Source organism: Argiope bruennichi, chromosome 5, assembly GCF_947563725.1.
Source record: "Argiope bruennichi chromosome 5, qqArgBrue1.1, whole genome shotgun sequence".
Lineage (NCBI taxonomy): Eukaryota > Metazoa > Arthropoda > Arachnida > Araneae > Araneidae > Argiope > Argiope bruennichi.
Genome location: NC_079155.1, coordinates 125037507 through 125056793, shown reverse-complemented (window position 1 = coordinate 125056793; position 19287 = coordinate 125037507). Strand labels below are relative to the sequence as shown.

Below are 19287 nucleotides of genomic sequence, written 5' to 3'. Positions count from 1 at the left end.
ATTGATTTTATTAAATATAAAATTGGATGATATTCCCGATTTACATTAATAATTGAAATAGCAAATAATAATAATAATGATAAATAAATAATTTTTTTTAAAAAAACCAGGATAGATCAAGATTTTGCATTCATATGAAAAAAAGAATCCTTATCTAATGCATGATTATTTCTAAAATCTTTCTATGGAAATCACATTTATTTTACTATTCTTTGGATGAATGAACTTTCAAGAATTAAAATATATATGTATATAAATGCACAAAGAGAACAAAGCAAATATATTTTCTCATTAAAACCTTTGTTGAAAAATAAGTACACATATACGATGAGTGGCACATAAATTGCAGTACGACAGATTAATAAAAAAGTATACAATCTTTTCTATAAAAATATTATGAAAATGGTTATACACATGAAATAGTAACTTCCATCTTTGGCGGCAAATGAAATTCATGTTTAAAATTGTTATGTATAATCGTATATATACACATAAGTATATATATATCTCATTTAGTAGGTAGAGATCCAACAAATGTTTCTTTATCAATTATTTTAATTAGAGCATCTTTGATTTTCAGAAAGTGACGCTTGAACTCAATACCATCTCCCTGGAAAAAATAGTAAAAATATTTGCATCAAAAAAAAGTTGATCATACATTAAACAGATTAACATTTTAATCAGCAATAAATTAAAGAGTCTAAAGAAATATCTCACTTCTGACATCACAGAGAGTGATGGAGCAAGTTAAACAATCTTGATCTAACAATCTAATAAATCTCAAAACAATTTATATATTTGCTCCAATTTCTTCTTCAAACTATGAACAATTTTATATGAAATAAAATTCTGTATTTAAAAATCAAATGGAGTAAAATCTTTTTTTTTTTTTTTTTTAATTCCTACACTTGGACTAATTTAAGTTTTCATCTCACATTAAGATTCAAATTATTCATTTGAATTAGCATTACAGTAAGATTTAATTTAAATTGTATTGGTGTTTTGCAAATTATTAATATATTTAGCTAAGTTGTTATTATTTATGTTTAGTTTACTTATTTCTCAGATAACAATTCATTTTTAAAAATAAATAAAATGCATAATGCAATTTTTAAAAATTTAAGCTGAAAAATGACTTTTTTTTTTTATTAAATCAGAATTACTCGGAAAAAATTTAAAAAAAAAATGATTTCAAGAAAATGATCAATTTCTATTTTTGTAGTACAACAATGATTGGTAAAAGTTAAATAATTCCGAATTTTTCCAACACAGAAAATTTGCACAAATAATGACAATGCCTAAGATAACAGGTACATGTGCAAAGTATCTTAATGTGAAACATTAAGTTCCATATTTGTATGATATACACAGTTGCATTTGTTGTGCAATTGTTACTTCACAAGATACCATTTACAAGCTATAAAAGCAATTGCTGTTTTCAACAATTTTTAATTATAAATTTTAATAAAAATTTTTGAACTTACTCTTGATCGCCGAAAATCTATGAGAATTTTTTCTTTCATAGGAATCAGATTTGCCTTGAAAATTAGGTGCATTTTTCTTCTATCCTGTGTAGTAACTGTCATCTAAAACGGTTGAAACAAATAAATAAATTGTTGGCGGGGAAAATTTGCTGAATCTTATTAGAAAAACTTGAAACTATCTAAAATTAAATACTAATAATCTAAAAATGAGTTCTCATAAATCAAGTTCTTCAGTAATTTCTGTTATTCAAAATCTTCCTTTTCAATTAAAATATCCTGTGAAAGCCTTAAAAACCTTTAGAAAGAAACCAAGCAGAAGTAGATATTTTTTAAAAACAAAAAGGATAAAGCGGAAAAAAAATCAATGCAAAATCAAAAATAATCAAAATAGAAATAAATATAGAGCTAAAAAGTAATTAATATTTTTTTTTCTAAGTTGTAAAATAAAAGCACTAATTCCTTGGCATTATAAACATTAAGCTTATACACCTAATACAAATTAATGCATTCAATATATTTTCTTTTTTCAATGAATTTCATTTTAATAAATAATAAAAACATGAATGATTTTGAAAATTATTTTCATTAAGTAATTACTGTTAGAGAAATTCTTATAGAAGAAATGACAGGCAAATAAAAATGTAAAACATAGGCAATAAAAGAGACTTGATGATTAAAACTAACCAGTATGAAAAAAAAAATTAAAACTTATTAATTACATCTCATAGACTACATTATCATGACTTTTAGCAATACAATAATAACATGCAATTATATGATTATAATAAAATATAATATACTTTGTTTTATGAGCATAAGTGTTTCAATACAGATATATATATATTTCAAATTGTTTTACAAGTTACCATCAGTAGCAGGAATTCTTAAGCAATGAACAACAAATACTAGTGGAGTAGTGCAGAACATTAAGTGATAAATAAAAATTTGTATATAACAAACTTTAAGATTCCTCTATTTTTGGAACCAAAAGGAATAAAGAAAATCATCTTAACTAAAATATTTAGAAAATTAAGCAAAATTTCCAATATAATTTTATTAACTCTGCTTATCCCTACCTTCAGCTTAACATATAATTTGCTTTCTAATTCTCAATTTTTGTAAATGGCAGTTTTTTCTGCAATTATGAAATTTCTCATTTAATAATATCATAATTCCAGTTAAGTTTAAAAAATAGTACTGAAAATAACCACCAAAGAAACAAGGCATAAATGTGAATGGGCACTAAATAATACAAACAGTGATATTATTAGTTTCTATGTTGGATACAATAAGTTCATTTCATTTTTGGAAATCAAAATATCTAAATTCATTCAATACAACATAGGGTCATACTTTTGAGCTGTAGGCTCCACAAAAAGTAATTATTAGAATGAAAAACATCTTTTCATATGAAATTATAATAAAGTTTTGAACATTCTCTCTCTTTTTTTTTAATATGACCAACCAAAAATTTTGTTAACATAAAATTAAAAATAAAATCACTAAAATCAAGCAAACATAAGAAAAACAAAATGAATTTAAAAAAAAAAACTGCAGATTTACTTCAGTTAATACCATTCAAGTTGTGATAAAGGAAAAAAAAAAAAAAACTATGATGTTTTATTATTCTAATTAAATAATCATGAATGTGAGCTTAAAGTATTTAAAGCAACTTATACATTTGAGCAAACTTTATTTTAAATACTATGATAAATATTCTGGGAAGTAAAACTAGATGTTTAAAATGAATACTATTTAAATTAATTTAACTTTACCTTTAGCATTATGTGGCAAAGAAATATACATAACATTTAAAAGTGATATAGCTGCTTATAGTTTTCTACTTCCTGCCAACTTAAGATATTATTAATAGCAATACCAACTCAAAGATCCTAAACTTTTACCTGTTGTTTCCCACTATGCTTCCAATTGTAATTAAGCTTTTCAAATGCTTTTGTAATTTCTTCATATACAGTTTCAATATCCATTCCAATACAGAACCTTGTTAATCTGGTACCAATTGGCAATGGTGTCTGTTAATTAAAAAAATTAATTAAGTAAAAAGTAAAGCATTTTCTAATGAAATGGTTATTATTATTAATGAATATACAGAGTTAAAATTAATGATTTAGCATATAAAAAATTCCATAAAAATATAACTAAACAATACACAAAAATTATTCATAGATAGTTTGAAAAGCTGTATGCATGGAAACAAAAATGAAATGTAATAGATTTAATTATCTAACCTAATTTGAGGGAAGGGCAGGACTGATAACAAAAACCAAACAGGCTAGAGTTATATAAATACCTACTTTCTACTCCTTCCATATCATTATAAAATCCCTTTTTATAACAGAGTTTGTTCTTATTACTATATCTCCAGAACTTGATAAATGCATGCTTTCAAATTTGATACAAATCTATCAAACTTATCACAGAAAAAGGAAGTCCATGAAAAAAGACACTGCACACATTTTAAGAAAAGCTTTATAATACCTAAATTAAGAGTAGGAAACATAAAATCGATATAATGCAGATTTTTAAAACAAAACATAATCTGAATTCTTACAAAATAAGTCCTCTGTTTATTTGTCACAAAATAACATTCTCCAAATATCGCCCAAGAAAATTAATAGCATTTAAGTTGAAATAGATTAATTAAATTTCACGTAGAAAAATCATGCAGCAATTTAAAAAATGTTTAATGAAATAACATAAAGGTATGTTAATGTATTTTAACAAGAACGACATAAGTTGTTTGTATATTCCAACATTCCTTTTTAACTAGGTAATGTACTTCTACTTGATATATATATAAATTTTTAATCTTCACTGTTATGAAACATGGTAATAGTCCCTTGGAACTAAAGCATATTTTAATACAAATAACTTGCATACTTTTTATCTATATTTTTAGGGGGGGGGGTATTTTTACACAGTGATTAGTTTATAAAGAAAATTTTATATTTCATGAAACATTAAATCATGTAAATAAAATACCTTTGAAACCATTTGAGATGAAGAGAACTGTGATGTCAATATCATATTTTCAGGATCAACAGGTTGGGAGAAACTGTACCCAATGGTAATGCCACTAATATCCTTAGGCAAACTGTCACTATTATCTTCTCTAAGAAGAGGAGCAGGCTGTGAATAGGACATTTTAGAAACACTGTCTTCCCTACAAGGAGAAATATGAAAACTGAAGTAAATAATACAGAAATTAATTTTAAAAAATAAGATAAATATAGTCTGGATATAATCAGAATCTTATTGCTTTCTAAAATCCGAAATTTCCAGATTTGCAAAAGCCAATCATTATTTTTCTCAAACTTCATACATTTTGTTTTTAGAATAGTTACGTGATTTATAACTGATAACGCTACATAGGTTATCAAAAACCTTGGGTTTTACAGAATGAACAAAATCCTACAATAATGATAATCAGGATGATGTAGACAACAAAATACAATGTATTGTTGCTAAGGTTAAAAGTTGCTAGGTTAGAAAATGCTTTTAAAGACCTAGAGTCAAGATTTTAATAATATTTAATTGAATATCTTGACAGTTTCCAAACATTTTTTATAATCCATGTCATGTAGCAAATTTCCCACCTCCAAATTTGTTAGCACGTTGAAATGTTTGCATGCACTAAACTAACTTTTGAAAGGTTACAAGGGAATTTACTGTCTATATCAAAATCACTTACTGCTCTACAGAGCTTCAAATTTTTGAAATATATAAATATAACAATTATTTATTCAAATTAAATATAGTCTGTTCTGCTGCCAACATGACAAAGACAAACTGAGCTAAACCTACTAAATTTAAAGCCCTAAAACTAAAACTTCAATGAAACTGCTTGAAAATTTATGTTTTTATAAATGTTTGTGTATAACATTATATTTTTTCATTTATTTAATATTTTATGTGATTTATTTTATTCCTAAAAATTCTTGAAATAGATCACAATTAATATAGTTTGGAATACTTTCCGTTTTCAGTCTGAAAAATCACATCATATCATTCAGATCATATGAATTTGTAAGAGAAAATTTCAAATTCTTTTTTAAATTACATGTAGTTTGACAAGATTTTCAATTTATAAAAAAATTATATAATATATTTTTGCCTTTAAACAATTTTTAAAGCTTGTGAGATTAACTTACTTAAACTTAAAATTTTTACAAATTAAATTCAAACAAAAAATAAAATATTATAATTGTTGCAATGCTACAGCAGATATATCATTACTAATATGCATTTTAAAGAAGTACATACCAGTGGCTGAAATTAACATATTAAAGTACACAATGCATTTAAATCATATTACAAATAAGTCTTTGTTCTCATTATTTTATTTAAAATAAAACTTTAGTCTGTCACTTTAAAAATAATTACCTCAAAACACATGGTTGTTCCACATCTGAACACAATCGTTTGTATGCTGGAGTATCAGCTACAATTCGAGTGGTTTCTAAAAGATAATAAATATACAGAAACATCACTAAATTAAAATATTAAAACATTCTGAAAAGAGTAGGAAGCAGTAGATAAGTCATTTCTTGTTTGCTCTAATATTTATCTAATTTCTAATCCAAAGCAATATTTCTTTCATACATTTTACATATTAAAAACAAACAACAATAAACTCGTCTAACAATGTCTGAAATTGAATTACAGGATTAATCCAAGACAAACTGTATAATAAGCATGTTTTCAAAGCTTAATGTTTTAAAAATATTTGCTTAGGTAAACAATTCTTTTTAACTACAATTCATAGTAAAGATTATTAAAAGTTATATAAAATAAAAATTAACAGACTGAATTTAAATTATAAATATTTTTAATGCATTAAATTTTTTATTAAATTTGTCTTAAAATCTATAAGGGGTGTTCAAATGAAAAGGTACAAAATAACACTGTGGGTATAAATGAAGACTTTATTCAAAGTATATATCATAAGCCTGCGCACAACAATTCCATTGATTAATGAGCCGAAGGATTCTTTGTTCCAGAATTCCTGCGACCATGACGAGACCCAGTCCTTCACAGCGCCCTTGAGTTCGCCATCTGAATTGAAGCGCTTCCCTTTCAGATGTTTTTTCAGGGGACCAAACACATAAAAATTGCAGGGCAACATCTCTGGGCTGTAGAGAGGATTTTTTAGCTACTCCCACTTGAACTTGATCAGTTCCGCATGTATGACCCTGGAGATGTTTGGATGTGCGTTATCATGGCACAAAACCACATCTTCTGCGAGTAGACATGGTCTTTTGTTCTTGATGGACCTGCATAGTCTTCGGAGTGTCTCGCAGTACACAATGAAGTTAATGGTTCTTCTGTGCTCAAGGAATTCAATAAGTAGCAGGCTTTGGATGGCAAACTCAAGGACACTGTGAAGGACTGGGTCTTTTCACGTCCACAGGAATTTAGGGAACAAAGAATCCTTTGGTTTGTTAATCAATGGGATCATAGTGCTCAGGCCTATTTGTATGAAGTTTGAATAAAGTTTTCATTTATATCCACAATGTTGTTTTGTACCTTTTCATTTGAATACCCCTTGTAGAATATAAAAAAAAATGCAAATATATTATTTATATATATTAAAGAGAAAATTTTATATTTCAGATTATGATTTTTGATTAATCATTGGTGAATGGGACTTCAAGCAAAGTAGTTACATTTTCCTGTTTCTTCTGAGACTGTACCAAACCTTGCTACGTTGAAAGCTAACTGCACAGAGCCTATTCCATCAGTAGAGATAACCTCATTGCATTGGCAGATAAGATTGCAGGCAAAAAGCTATATTATGATTACTAGTAATTTTTTTAATGAACTCTATTGGACGAGCAGATTCCTCATTTCAATTTGGTAGTAGATACCCCACCCCGGCTAATGACCCATTAAAAACCAATCCAAGATATTCGCGAAAAAAACTAATAAATGTCAGGAAAATGTTTTGAAATGTTATAGAGTACCAACTGTGATGGAAAGAACACCAACTGTTCTTTGAAATGGAACTCGTACCATTTCAAAGCAAACAATGAAAGTCAGAGCTCTTAGGACTTAGAAAGGGCAGTACTTGTAAATACAAATTATTTAGAGTTTCTTGAATACAACTGACATGATATAGTAGTGTAACTACCTGCTATACGGAGATGTATGAAAATTTTCTATACTGTGACAGATAACACAAAAATTTCTCTTAAATGAAAACCAGTAACTGCAATAACAATATAATGCTTCTTGACAGAATGCCGGAACTTTTTAAGTCCAGAAGATTTTATGAACAATCCTTTGCTCACAAAATTTAAACAACAAAAAAAGAGGGGGCACGAAAAACTTCATTCCAATATTTGTCTACTTGACCTCCTCTTTCTTAAATACATACATTTTAAAATACATGCTTTATACAGGGAATTATTACGTGGATCAGTGAAATAATCCAATATAAAACTATTCATTGTTTCAAAAACAGTACAAGTCCAGTATAAGAAGTTTATATATGTATGAAATGAAATGCAATACCTTCATGTATAAGAAGTTTCTTACACCATAGATGATTTTCAATTTCTTTAAGAGTATACCTCTTTGAAGGTGAATAGCACAATATTTTAGTTAACAATGCTAAAAAATAATAAATAAATAAATAAGAAGTTTTATCATTCTATACAAAAGTTCTGTTTTCTTATAAGTCATTGTTAATGATAAGTTACTTTAAAGGAAATACTGGCATTCTTGGTTATTAAATTGCTTGTACAGTTATTCAAAAAAGATCTTTTTTTTCTAATTATTTGATCACAATAAATTATTATAAAGAGTAATTAAAACTTTAAAAAATTTTAATCCTATCAACAATGTGAAAAATACAAGATTAAAAAATAAGATTTACTGAAACAATTAAGTTGACTCAAATAGAATAACAAATAAAAACATTGTTTCAAATAGTATTGTAATTTTTTTTTTTCAAAATACACTGACATTAGATGAAAATATAGCATAATAAACTAAATAGTCAGAAAGATAAGAACATTAGTCACTATTTACCTAAAGCAAGATTATCAATTTTAGTCCATGGAGTTATAGAGTAACTAGACTCTTTCCATAATATAAATTCTTTACAATCACTAGTTGCTTCATTCCAAGGAAGCTCTGAAACATAAATAGGCTTATTTTTATGCATCAGAAATTAAACTAAACTTTAATATAATCTTAACATAATGTAAAGTAGGAATTCTTAAGCTCTTTTTATTCATGAATTGATTTCAGCAGTAAAAATATTTCATAGGAAAGATTTTAAAAAAGCATTCCAAATGAAACGGGGGGGGGGGGGGGGGTAGGATATTGAAGAATTTAAATCCCATCTATGCTTAAAAAGATCTCAACATAAAATTTTCCAAAAATGTGAAAACAATAATAAAATATTTTTATCAACTTTGAAACTATCTTAAATACAAACGAAAAAATTAGGATTTCTGGATAATTATGAAGAAGTAAAACTTTTACAAAACATTGTTTTGAAAGACTATTGCAACATGCAATTAAAATTACATTCAGCTAGGAAGCCAATCTAAATTTTTCTGTAAAAGACATCACAGAAATCTCCAAATTTTTTTAATGCATTTTGAATTGATTTTTTTTATAGTGGTGGTGAGGTGATAATTCAAAATTACTGCATATATACATGTGCTTGAAAACAGGGGTGTTTGTGGGACCCCAAAAAATCCCCTGAAACTTTTACGGACTTACTACCAACATTTTGGAGTTCCGAGAAGGGGGGGGGGGGAGAAATGAAAAATTACAATTATGAAGTATTGAATGACCTAATTATAAAAGTTCCACGAATTACTTTTTTTGCAAAATTAATAACCATTAATTTTGCAAAATTAAGACCTTTGAACCCAGGTCACGTGATCACACATCTGGTCGAACGAAGTCTCTCCCTTTTTTTTCTGCCGCGCCTACTTGCCGAAAAGAATCCAGAAGTGAATGTCCGAGAACCGGGGGAATGAGTCATAACTCGCAATAAGGAAAGAACAAAAAAGAAGTTTTTTCCCCCTTTTCACGCATTATCACTGCCTTTGGAGAAAGAAAGGAAAAGTTTTCACCACACACACTGACCTTGCGTTTTCTGCTTTCAAAGCAAACAAAATTACCCAGATCAAAATAAATAATTCATTATTATTCCTACTTCCTTTTGAATGACCATCCCCGGAATTTCCGGGTATCAAAGTTCAAAATCCCCGGAATTCCGGGGTTTCCCCGGAGCACAAACACCCCTGTTGAAAAACTGATGAATTACAAAAAAAAGGAAGTTTTCTAATACAATTAGTACATATTGTTCGTTTTAGTATCATAAGCTTATCCCTTCTTGACAATTTTCATAAGAGGTGAGATGCAAAACAATGAGAGCATTTCATGAATTCTTTGACTTGGATTTTCAATGCTGTAAATAAATAATAAAATAAAATAAAAATTGCTCCAAATTATTTTGTTTTGTACATTAATATTTTTTCCGATAATTTTACAAATTATCTGCAGTTTTTATGCCTCCCAAATCTGTGGATAATTGAGTTCATCTTATTTTTAAATGTAACCATTTCCTCTTTCGTCTCATTCCTACTGAGACTAAATAAACACATCCTGAGATGTGCAGAAGAGTGTGGAGGGTTTACGAATCCAAGAATGAACAGCAAATGGAATTTTACAGCAAAATAAAACAAAAATCAATAATAATTTAATTTCGCAAAAAAAGCATGTATTTAAAAAAAAATTAAGATTTGAAACTTTTATATTAATTTAGATGTAATAATCATGCAATATATACAAGTACTACTGGAGCAAAAAACTGATGAGGCAGCTTATTATGATCATATAAAAAATATCTACAAAATTATACTTAATTTTTTTTTAACTTTATTTATAACAATTCTAGAAAACTAAATTATATAACCTAAAATACAAGCACAATACGGTAATATACTGCTTAATTAAAATGGCTGAAAAACTGGAGGTAATTATGGTTCTAATATACAAATAATATTATGAAAGGATCTAGAATATCCTTGCCAGATGCTATGAAATTTTCTTTATTCTTATTAAACAGAAACACAAATGAAGATCTTAGGTTAGAAAATCTTTACAGAAAAATGTTAAGGAAAATTTTATGGATGATTGGAGATTTTATTAAATTTCAGCACATTCCAAAACATTCTCTTTACAGCAACTTTAATTTCCAATAAATGTTAGTATGAATATGATTGGTTCTTATATAATTAGACATTATATGCAACAAAATGCTTTGCTAAATTACATTGAACTTTCAACTTTTAGAAATATAATAACAAGGGGACTTTTCCACTTTACTGCATTTTTGTTTTTAATTATTTAATAATAAGCCTCATTTCAACAACGATTTTGCTGATAATCATGATTTGAAAACAAGGATACATACTCTTGGTAAAACAGCAAAAGATTTAAAAAAAAAAAGTCGATATAGTGACATTAAGACAGATTTTCCCTCATTTGGGAGATGAAACTATAGAAAGTATCTGATTTTATATATTTCATTCGGTTAGATAAAGATTATTTCGAGAGTCATGGGAAAAACTAAAATGCATGATTTAGAAGCTTAAGTAAAAACGTTTTTACTTGTAGTGAAGTTGTAAAAAGAAAAAGTAAAAACTTGAGAAAAATCTAATTTTATATAGAACAGTATTTTTTCAGAATTCAACCCTCACCCACAAAAACCAGCTAAACTACACAATTACTTTAATTCTAAAAAGCAAAAAAAAAAAAAAAAAAAAAAAAAAGTAAACAAATTTGTAAAAAGATTTTTTAAAAATTTTATGCTTTAAAACATTCTTAGTTCTCATTAAAAAAAATGTATGAATGCCAATATGTTATTAACATACCGAATTACTTGAAATTATGTAAAAATTTCTCCATATTAAATTTGAAAATTTTTGTAATGATAGAGAATCAATGCCAATAAAATGTAATAATTTAAATGCTGAAACAGAGGATGAAACTCACCACCTGCAAGCATCACAACCAATAAAATACCACAACTCCATACATCTGCCGGTTCTGCTTTGTATTTTCGGAAAAATACTTCAGGTGCTACATAAGGTAATGTTCCACATCTATTCTGCAAAATTCTTTCAATTCCTTTGTGACGAAAAATTGTAGCTAAGCCAAAATCAGAAATTTTGACATTATCTATCAAGAAAAAGAAATATTAGTATATTTTTACAAGAATATTTCAGAAAAATTGTTTTTAACTCAATCTCAGCAATGAAATTCAGATGCAAAACAATTATTTATAGATTTCATATTATAATATTATGATTTTGATTGTCACAAATTTTGTTATTCATTTTTAAAATGTGTTAATAACTATTTAACTAATTCATACATATTCACAGATCGAATGATAAAATAGTTTACAAGTAGTGCAAATATATATTAATGGAATGAAAATACATATATACATAAAAATGTAACAAAAATTTAACCAATCATAGAACATTCCAAATAAAATTAGAATACAATAATATATATTAACAAAAGAGTATAAGAAATAAAAAATGATTTATAGATTGTGCAATCATAGAATAAATATTAAAGATCAAAACCCTCACACATTAAAAAGAAAACATAATAATAATAAAAATATAAATTCTTCACATTTTGCAGGATAGTCCAAAGAATAGTTTAAAATCTAAATTATTAATAATAAAATTAACTATAGATATATTGCATGACAATTTATTTTAACAGTACTTTAATGATAAAGTCTCAAGCTGAAATGAAACAGAATACACATATGAAATATTCATAAGTCAATTTTTAAAAATTATTTATTGCAAATTAATTGTTTATTAGACTTGTGCATTTTTTAGAAATGTGTGCCCACAATTTTTTTTTAACTCTGCATATGTGGTGGCATGTTTCTGCATTACTGAGCTATTATAATTTCCCTTCTAATATGCATTTATCTATTAGGTCTCCAATAGTACAAAGGATAATATTCATTCCACCTTTTAATGTGTTACGACATATGTAATGAATACATTTGTTGCTAAGTGAAGATAAAAAATAAATAAACCAACAGATAATCTAAAGAAAAAGTAGATTTATCTTTCAATGACTAGAAAAAGGCTGTGGATGTAGGCAAATGGAGGAAACTGATTCTTTAGGTAAAGATCATGTTCCAGGTAGAAATCTCAAATTTTGCTTAGCCAAAATCAAAAGAAAACAAGATCTGGTACAAATAAAATCTGCACTGAAATTACATTTATAAATATGCAATGAAATTTTTAAACAGATCTTGCTTCAGCTCATAATACATAGCATTCATTATAATGGCAAAAATAATAATAAATAATCTAATGGCATGTTTAAGCATATCTGAAAGTAGCATTACAGAAAAAAAAAAAATGTATATCAATAAATTACAAACCATGCTCATCTAATAGGATATTTTCTGGCTTCAGATCTCTATGTGTTACACCCACTGAGTGCAAATATTCCTAAAAAATATGAAATATATCTAAACAAGAACAAATAAGCATGTTAATAATAGCAATATATATTTCAAGTCAACTTAAATTTTTTAATAGATTAATAAAAAATAAAATATTTCATTCCTTTAGATACAAAATCTAATAATAAAAATGACTTTCTTACACTGACTCAGAATTTTGTTTCCCTCTTTTTGGCATGACTAGTAAATGCCTGTTTTCCCATATTAATTAAGCTTATTATTTTTTTACAAAGCAAGCAACAAATGGATTTTGTGGGATTTCTCGGACCCCTTTCAGCAAAATCAGGATTGATTTTATTTATTCATCCAATTCGTATTAAATACAGATTTTGAGCAGCTCATTGTTTTCTTTTTAAAAATCTCTAAACTACTCTGAATTTGTTTTCTTAAAAGATAAACAAACCAATTAATAAACTTGCATGCAAGTAACTACATACCACCGTGATGCGTCCCCATGTTGAATGTTGCTATTTCTGCCAGAGAAATGTATTCTAATCTTTCACACAATTACAGAAGTCATGCATTCTCATTAACTGCAATTCAGGAATCTTATGGAGAAAGAACCGTCTTACAAATCAAAGCTGAACTGATATATACAGAAAAAAAGGGGGAGAAAATGAAAAAAGTACAAGTTTCTGCATAACATAATTGCAAATGGCATTTTTTGTTTTTAGAAGTGATAACTACAATCTTTTATTCTTACAATCTTCAGAAATCTGCAATTTTTAAATCGGGGTGGGGTGGGGACTAAGAAACTTAAAATTCCATATATTTTCCCGCTTTTCATGAAAATTTTCCCAATTTCAATATATTTCCCCAGTATTTTTTAAATCGATTTTTAAATTCCCTATGTTTTCCTGGTTCTCCCAGTGGCATGGCAATCATGATCTTTCTCAATTTATTGGACAAAAATAATTAGACATTTGTTGTGGTTACAAATATTCAGTTCTTTTAAAGAAATTAGATAAAAAAGCTTGACTAAATTTCTGTAAAAGATATACCCGAAAAAAAAAATGCTCAAATTATTGAGCAAAGATATGCTATACAGATGGTGATGAGACTAAAGATATTTAATGAATATATTTCTTAAAAATTTTGTGAAGCACTTTTTATTTAAATTTTACGCATTTCTTTTGCACTATGAATTAAAAAACAAGATTTTAAAATCCTTTTTGAAAAAATTACATCTAATTTTCAACTATACAGCAATTAAAATAATCTCCAAATATTTATTAAAATAATATTTTCTACAACGAATCATAAACAATTTTGCAAAAGCAAAACCTTGTAGAAGGTAGTATAGAATATATAAAATCTCAAACTAAAACATACATTTTTCTAAAACATACCTAGGTCAAATTTCCATTGGCATAATCTCAAACAATGGAATGGGGGGTGGGGGAAAGGAGGGCGAGAGATTTAACAATATTAAGCTCTTTTACTTTTAAAATAGTTTTATTATAGAGGATATTGCTTTTTAAAACCAAATTCTGTTCAAATAACCAAGTTATTTTCAAAATATAATAGGACTATTTTAGACCTATTTTACTGGGTAAACTGATATATTTTGTAGCTTTTACCATATGCTCAAATTTCTTTTAGAGTACAATTACGATTTATTGAACTAATAATTATAATTCTATTCATGCAGACTAATTAATTTATTAAAAAAATAGGAGCCCAAGTAGTAACCTCAATTCAACAGAATTACTAAAATAATTTAAATAAAATGTTATCTAACAAATAAGCAAAATTTAATTACATATGCAATATAAAAACAATCACTGAAAAAAAAATGAATCAAAATCACTTACTACTCCTTTTATTATCTGAAGAAAATATTTTTGAGCCTTTGGATGAGGCATGCCAACATCTGGTTCTAATTTCAAATTTAAAAAAAAATTAATAAATATTTTTTAAATTAAATTAATAAGAGTTATAATTAAGAAATTCATACCAATGCGATCAAATAGTTCACCTCCAGCAGCATACTCAAGAAATATATAATGGATAGGTCCTTCTTCTCGATGTCCAAAATATTTAATAATATTTTCATGATTTAATCTTCGATGAATAAAAACCTATAAAATACAAACAAATATCAAGGATAAATTATATCAAAGCACATAACTCCTAACATATTACCTGAATTCTCATTTCTGTTTAATTCACATGACATTTTCTCTTTATCTATATCATATTCACCTTATATTCCAGTTGGAGATGTTAAATCCATCTCAACTAAATTCATAAACTTAAATATGCCATCGCATTCATTAAAAAGTAGGTTGTATACATTCTCTTAGATTATATACATTCTCTTTGTGTATTAATTGCAAACCAGCAATTAATTCATTTACCAAACTGTTTAACATATCAGTGATTAAATGTCATCTCAGTGTACCAACTATATTCAGCAATCAGATGCAATAAAGCCTAAAGCTCACCACCAATAATATATGTTTAATACAAAAATTTCTTTCAACTTTGTCCTCAATCAACTAAGTTATATATATATAAAAACAATAATGATAAACTTTTCTTTCTTATCTTTCCAGTCTGAGGGCTTTTCAAATTGTGAAACTGAACAAAGCAATATCTAATATATAAAAATGAATTTTTGTTTGTTCATACCTTATGCACTGCCGTTCCATTCAACTGATTGTGATGACACTTCTGTGAAAAACTGAAAATTACTGCTTGCACTTGCGCGAAGGTTATATTTTAAAATTGGCAAACAGCACATGTCAATCGGAATTAATAACACATATATCAAACAAAATAAAATTATTACGATTGGTGTCGATCATTGTGAGTGAAATGAAATCGAAAATATTTAGAGGAAGCACTACTTTTTCCTTCACATTAATGAATAGCCATATACGCAGAATGTTGTAATTCAGCGTGCATAATATTTTATCTACGGCGAGCCACACATATTATTCAGAGTTTGCCTCGCATGCACAAAATAGAATTATTATCGATGCCTATCCAATTAAATGATATACAAGGGAAATTTTCTAGTGCAAACAGTAGTTTTTCTATATTTAATCAGTTAATTGCCAAAAGATATTTTGGTTATAAAAGCGTATATCATGTTGATTCTTTCAACAAAACGTTCATTACTTAGTTGTACCAGCGCAGCATGTAGAAATAAGCAAATTCGAGCTTCTCAAACAAACGAGGAACGACAAGCAAGCAATCAAGCAGATCGTTAACGAATTGAAATTCACGTGCTTCAGAACCTCAAGATCAATATGCAGCAAGAATCGAAAGGCAGCATTTAAGTGCTACCTGATCATGTGCATGAGAATCAAAAGACTAATATGCAATAAAAAGAAAGGTAATTAAGATGCCTTTTAATTTCAAATGACTGTAGTTCCCAATTGACATGCATTCTCGATAACCATCAATACATCGCAAGGTTAATCCCTTCAAGTGTGTGGATTGAACCTAGAAAATCTGTTTTTCACATGGCCAGTTGTGTGCTGAATGCTTACGAATCGGACAGCCAAGAAATTTGTTTTTGCTGAAGACGAAAAAAAAAAAAAACATTCATTGCCAATAAAAAAATAACTATAATTCTTTATGATTCCGAATTAAACAAGGCAGCTATTTTAAATTTCAAAATTACTTCTGTGACAACAATGTTAGTTCAGTTTTAAAGATATCCAGCTTAATATAATTATTTTTAAACAACTATAAAACATTTTCTGTTTAACATATTTATCAACATTAATATCCGATTTGCCAAGCAAGTAGCTGGTCTACTCTACAACTGCAGCTTTAAAAAAATAGTGGTCTTTCAAAGCAATTTACATTTGAGAAACATTTTATGAGAAAGAACTGAAAACCTTTTTTCTCCAATAATGGAAATTCACTTTCATAGACACATATAAGCAATTTTCCTTATATTATAGGCATCAAGAAAGATCTTCAAACATTATTTATGTTGTCTGCACTTGTAATAAAGTTATCGGCTTACATAGAAGAATATAAATAATATATTTAGTGAAGAAAAAATAAAAATAAAATTATTACTTTACATCATCTAGAAAGGAAGAATAAAAAACTAAGAACAATAATAAAGAAATGGATAAATGAAGCAACAATAAAGAAAAAAATAACTGTTGCCGTGCAAAATATGACACAAGAAAAAATTTACAAATAAGGAATATAAACACAAATTTACTATAATTTTTTATATTTATTTTTAAAGTGTACTAATAAAAAGCTCAATTATTTTTCTACTTTTATAGAATTTATAATTTTAATGTAAAAAAATAGTAAGTAAATTTTAAATAATCACATTTAATACAGTGGGACACACAAGATTTCAGTCTAAAAAGCAAGTTAGCAAATAAGATTAAAAATGAATATCTATCAAATGAAATTAAAATGCTACTCTATTCATTTTTAATGTATCACTGCAATATATTAGAATACAGAAACACGCAGAGCTTTAAAGCAGCGGATTTATGCACATTCTACAGGAAATGTAAAAAAGTGCACAGATGAAATACTAAATCATTATCCAGTACAAATTTATGATATTCCAAACCTTTAAATCAAAAAATTATATTTAAAATACTTCAAACAAAAGCTTTCAAATCATAAAAATCTTACTTCCTTTTGTATATTGCTTGCAGCAGCAGCTTCTTTTCTTGTATCAAGATGTTTTACTGCAACTGCTTCATTTGTACTATTATTGATAACTAATTGTACCCTATGCAGATTTTAAAAGAATTTTAAAACAAATTATAATTATTATATTGCTTTATAGTTTATTCAAAATCAATACATTTGTAATGATACAAATAATATTTATAACATTTTAAATAATATAGAATCATGTATCCATAATTTAATCTTAGAATGAGAAAAAAGTACATTCTGACAATTTATTTTAATCAGTTCTAAATAAAAAAATCTCTTAAATGACATCAACGGTTGTAAAGCAAAATTTTGAAATTCTTCAAAATTAACAATGATAATTGATAATACTAGTGAATGAAATTATAACTATCTTGCTAATTAAAAATTCAACTACTCAGTTTTTTTTTTTTTTTTTCCTTTTATAAATTAGATTATCAAATGAAATATAGCTCATTGCTTGGCTACAAGAAAAGTGAAGAATATTTTTTCCAAGAAAAAATTGTAAATAGGAAAAAATTTCTGTAAAGTACCTAAATTATTTAAAATGTACTTACTCTCCATATGCACCTTCACCTAACACTTGAACTACAGACCATCCTTCCACAAATTGTTTACCCATACTTAAACTAATGATTCAAATAATTCTGGAAAAAATTAAATGGTTTCGATGAAATAAGTTTTACAAAATATCTATAATTTTCTTGCATATTTTTTAACTACTTTAATATATATATATATATGTGTGTGTGTGTGTGTGTGTGTGTACGTATAAAAATTAATGTTAAGCCATTTAAATTACAGCCAAGTTGAAACATACGAAAAGTCAGAAAATTTTGCAAAGAATGTTTTCCGAAAATACATTTTTTGAATTAAATGTATATATGAAAATTAACATCTAAAAATATATCTTTAATGATCAGAAATTTAAACATTTGCTACCTTTACATAATCTTTTTTTCTTATACAATAACAAAATTGGGTAATATTTTTAATGAGCATACAAAATAACTTAAAGAAAATCCCCCCGGAACGCACGTTTTCGTAAATAATTATATATATATGTATTATATATCCATATGAGGTAAAAATTATACAGATACTTATTCTCCTCTGAGGGTATGACAAAAGAAACTTTTAAAATTTGCATTATGTAAATGACTATTCAATCTATTTAATCACAGAAGTGCAAATAATCTCTAAAGAAATACAAAACGAAAACATAACTACTTTTTAACTAAAAAATAATAAAAGCAAATTTTACATACTACAAATGAAAGCAATGTAAATTTTGCAAACACGTATATTATTTTTTAATTTTAAAATTTATATAAATTTGTCACAAATTAACACTACAATTTAAAACTAAAAATAATTTGACTATAGTAAGACAGACAACATTAATAACATATTTCGTTTTGCACTGGCATTTTCGCGCCATGAATATGTTTCTTCTTTATAAAGTTGCAAATTAAATATTTTGCAAAAATAATATATTCAATTTATCTAAAATCTTATAAAAAATTTATTTTGAAAATAAATTGTTTGATATTTTTTGAAAGCAGCATAGTATATCACAAGGAATTTTTTTTTATC

At 26.6% G+C, this 19287-nt stretch overlaps 1 protein-coding gene across 1 annotated transcript; it reads right to left on the bottom strand.

The window, feature by feature from the left end:
• Nucleotides 1-217: 217 nt before the first annotated feature.
• Nucleotides 218-19112, bottom strand: LOC129969474 (serine/threonine-protein kinase Chk1-like). The gene is made up of 14 exons (XM_056084059.1): nucleotides 18960-19112; nucleotides 18249-18338; nucleotides 17665-17764; nucleotides 14996-15119; nucleotides 14853-14917; nucleotides 12955-13024; nucleotides 11526-11711; nucleotides 8538-8642; nucleotides 8019-8117; nucleotides 5889-5964; nucleotides 4488-4668; nucleotides 3389-3517; nucleotides 1485-1586; nucleotides 218-610 (listed from the first exon to the last, which is right to left on the bottom strand). The coding sequence occupies exons 2-14, from the start codon at nucleotides 18311-18313 to the stop codon at nucleotides 509-511; spliced, it is 1404 nt and encodes a 467-aa protein (XP_055940034.1). The 5' UTR covers nucleotides 18314-18338; nucleotides 18960-19112; the 3' UTR covers nucleotides 218-508.
• Nucleotides 19113-19287: the final 175 nt, after the last annotated feature.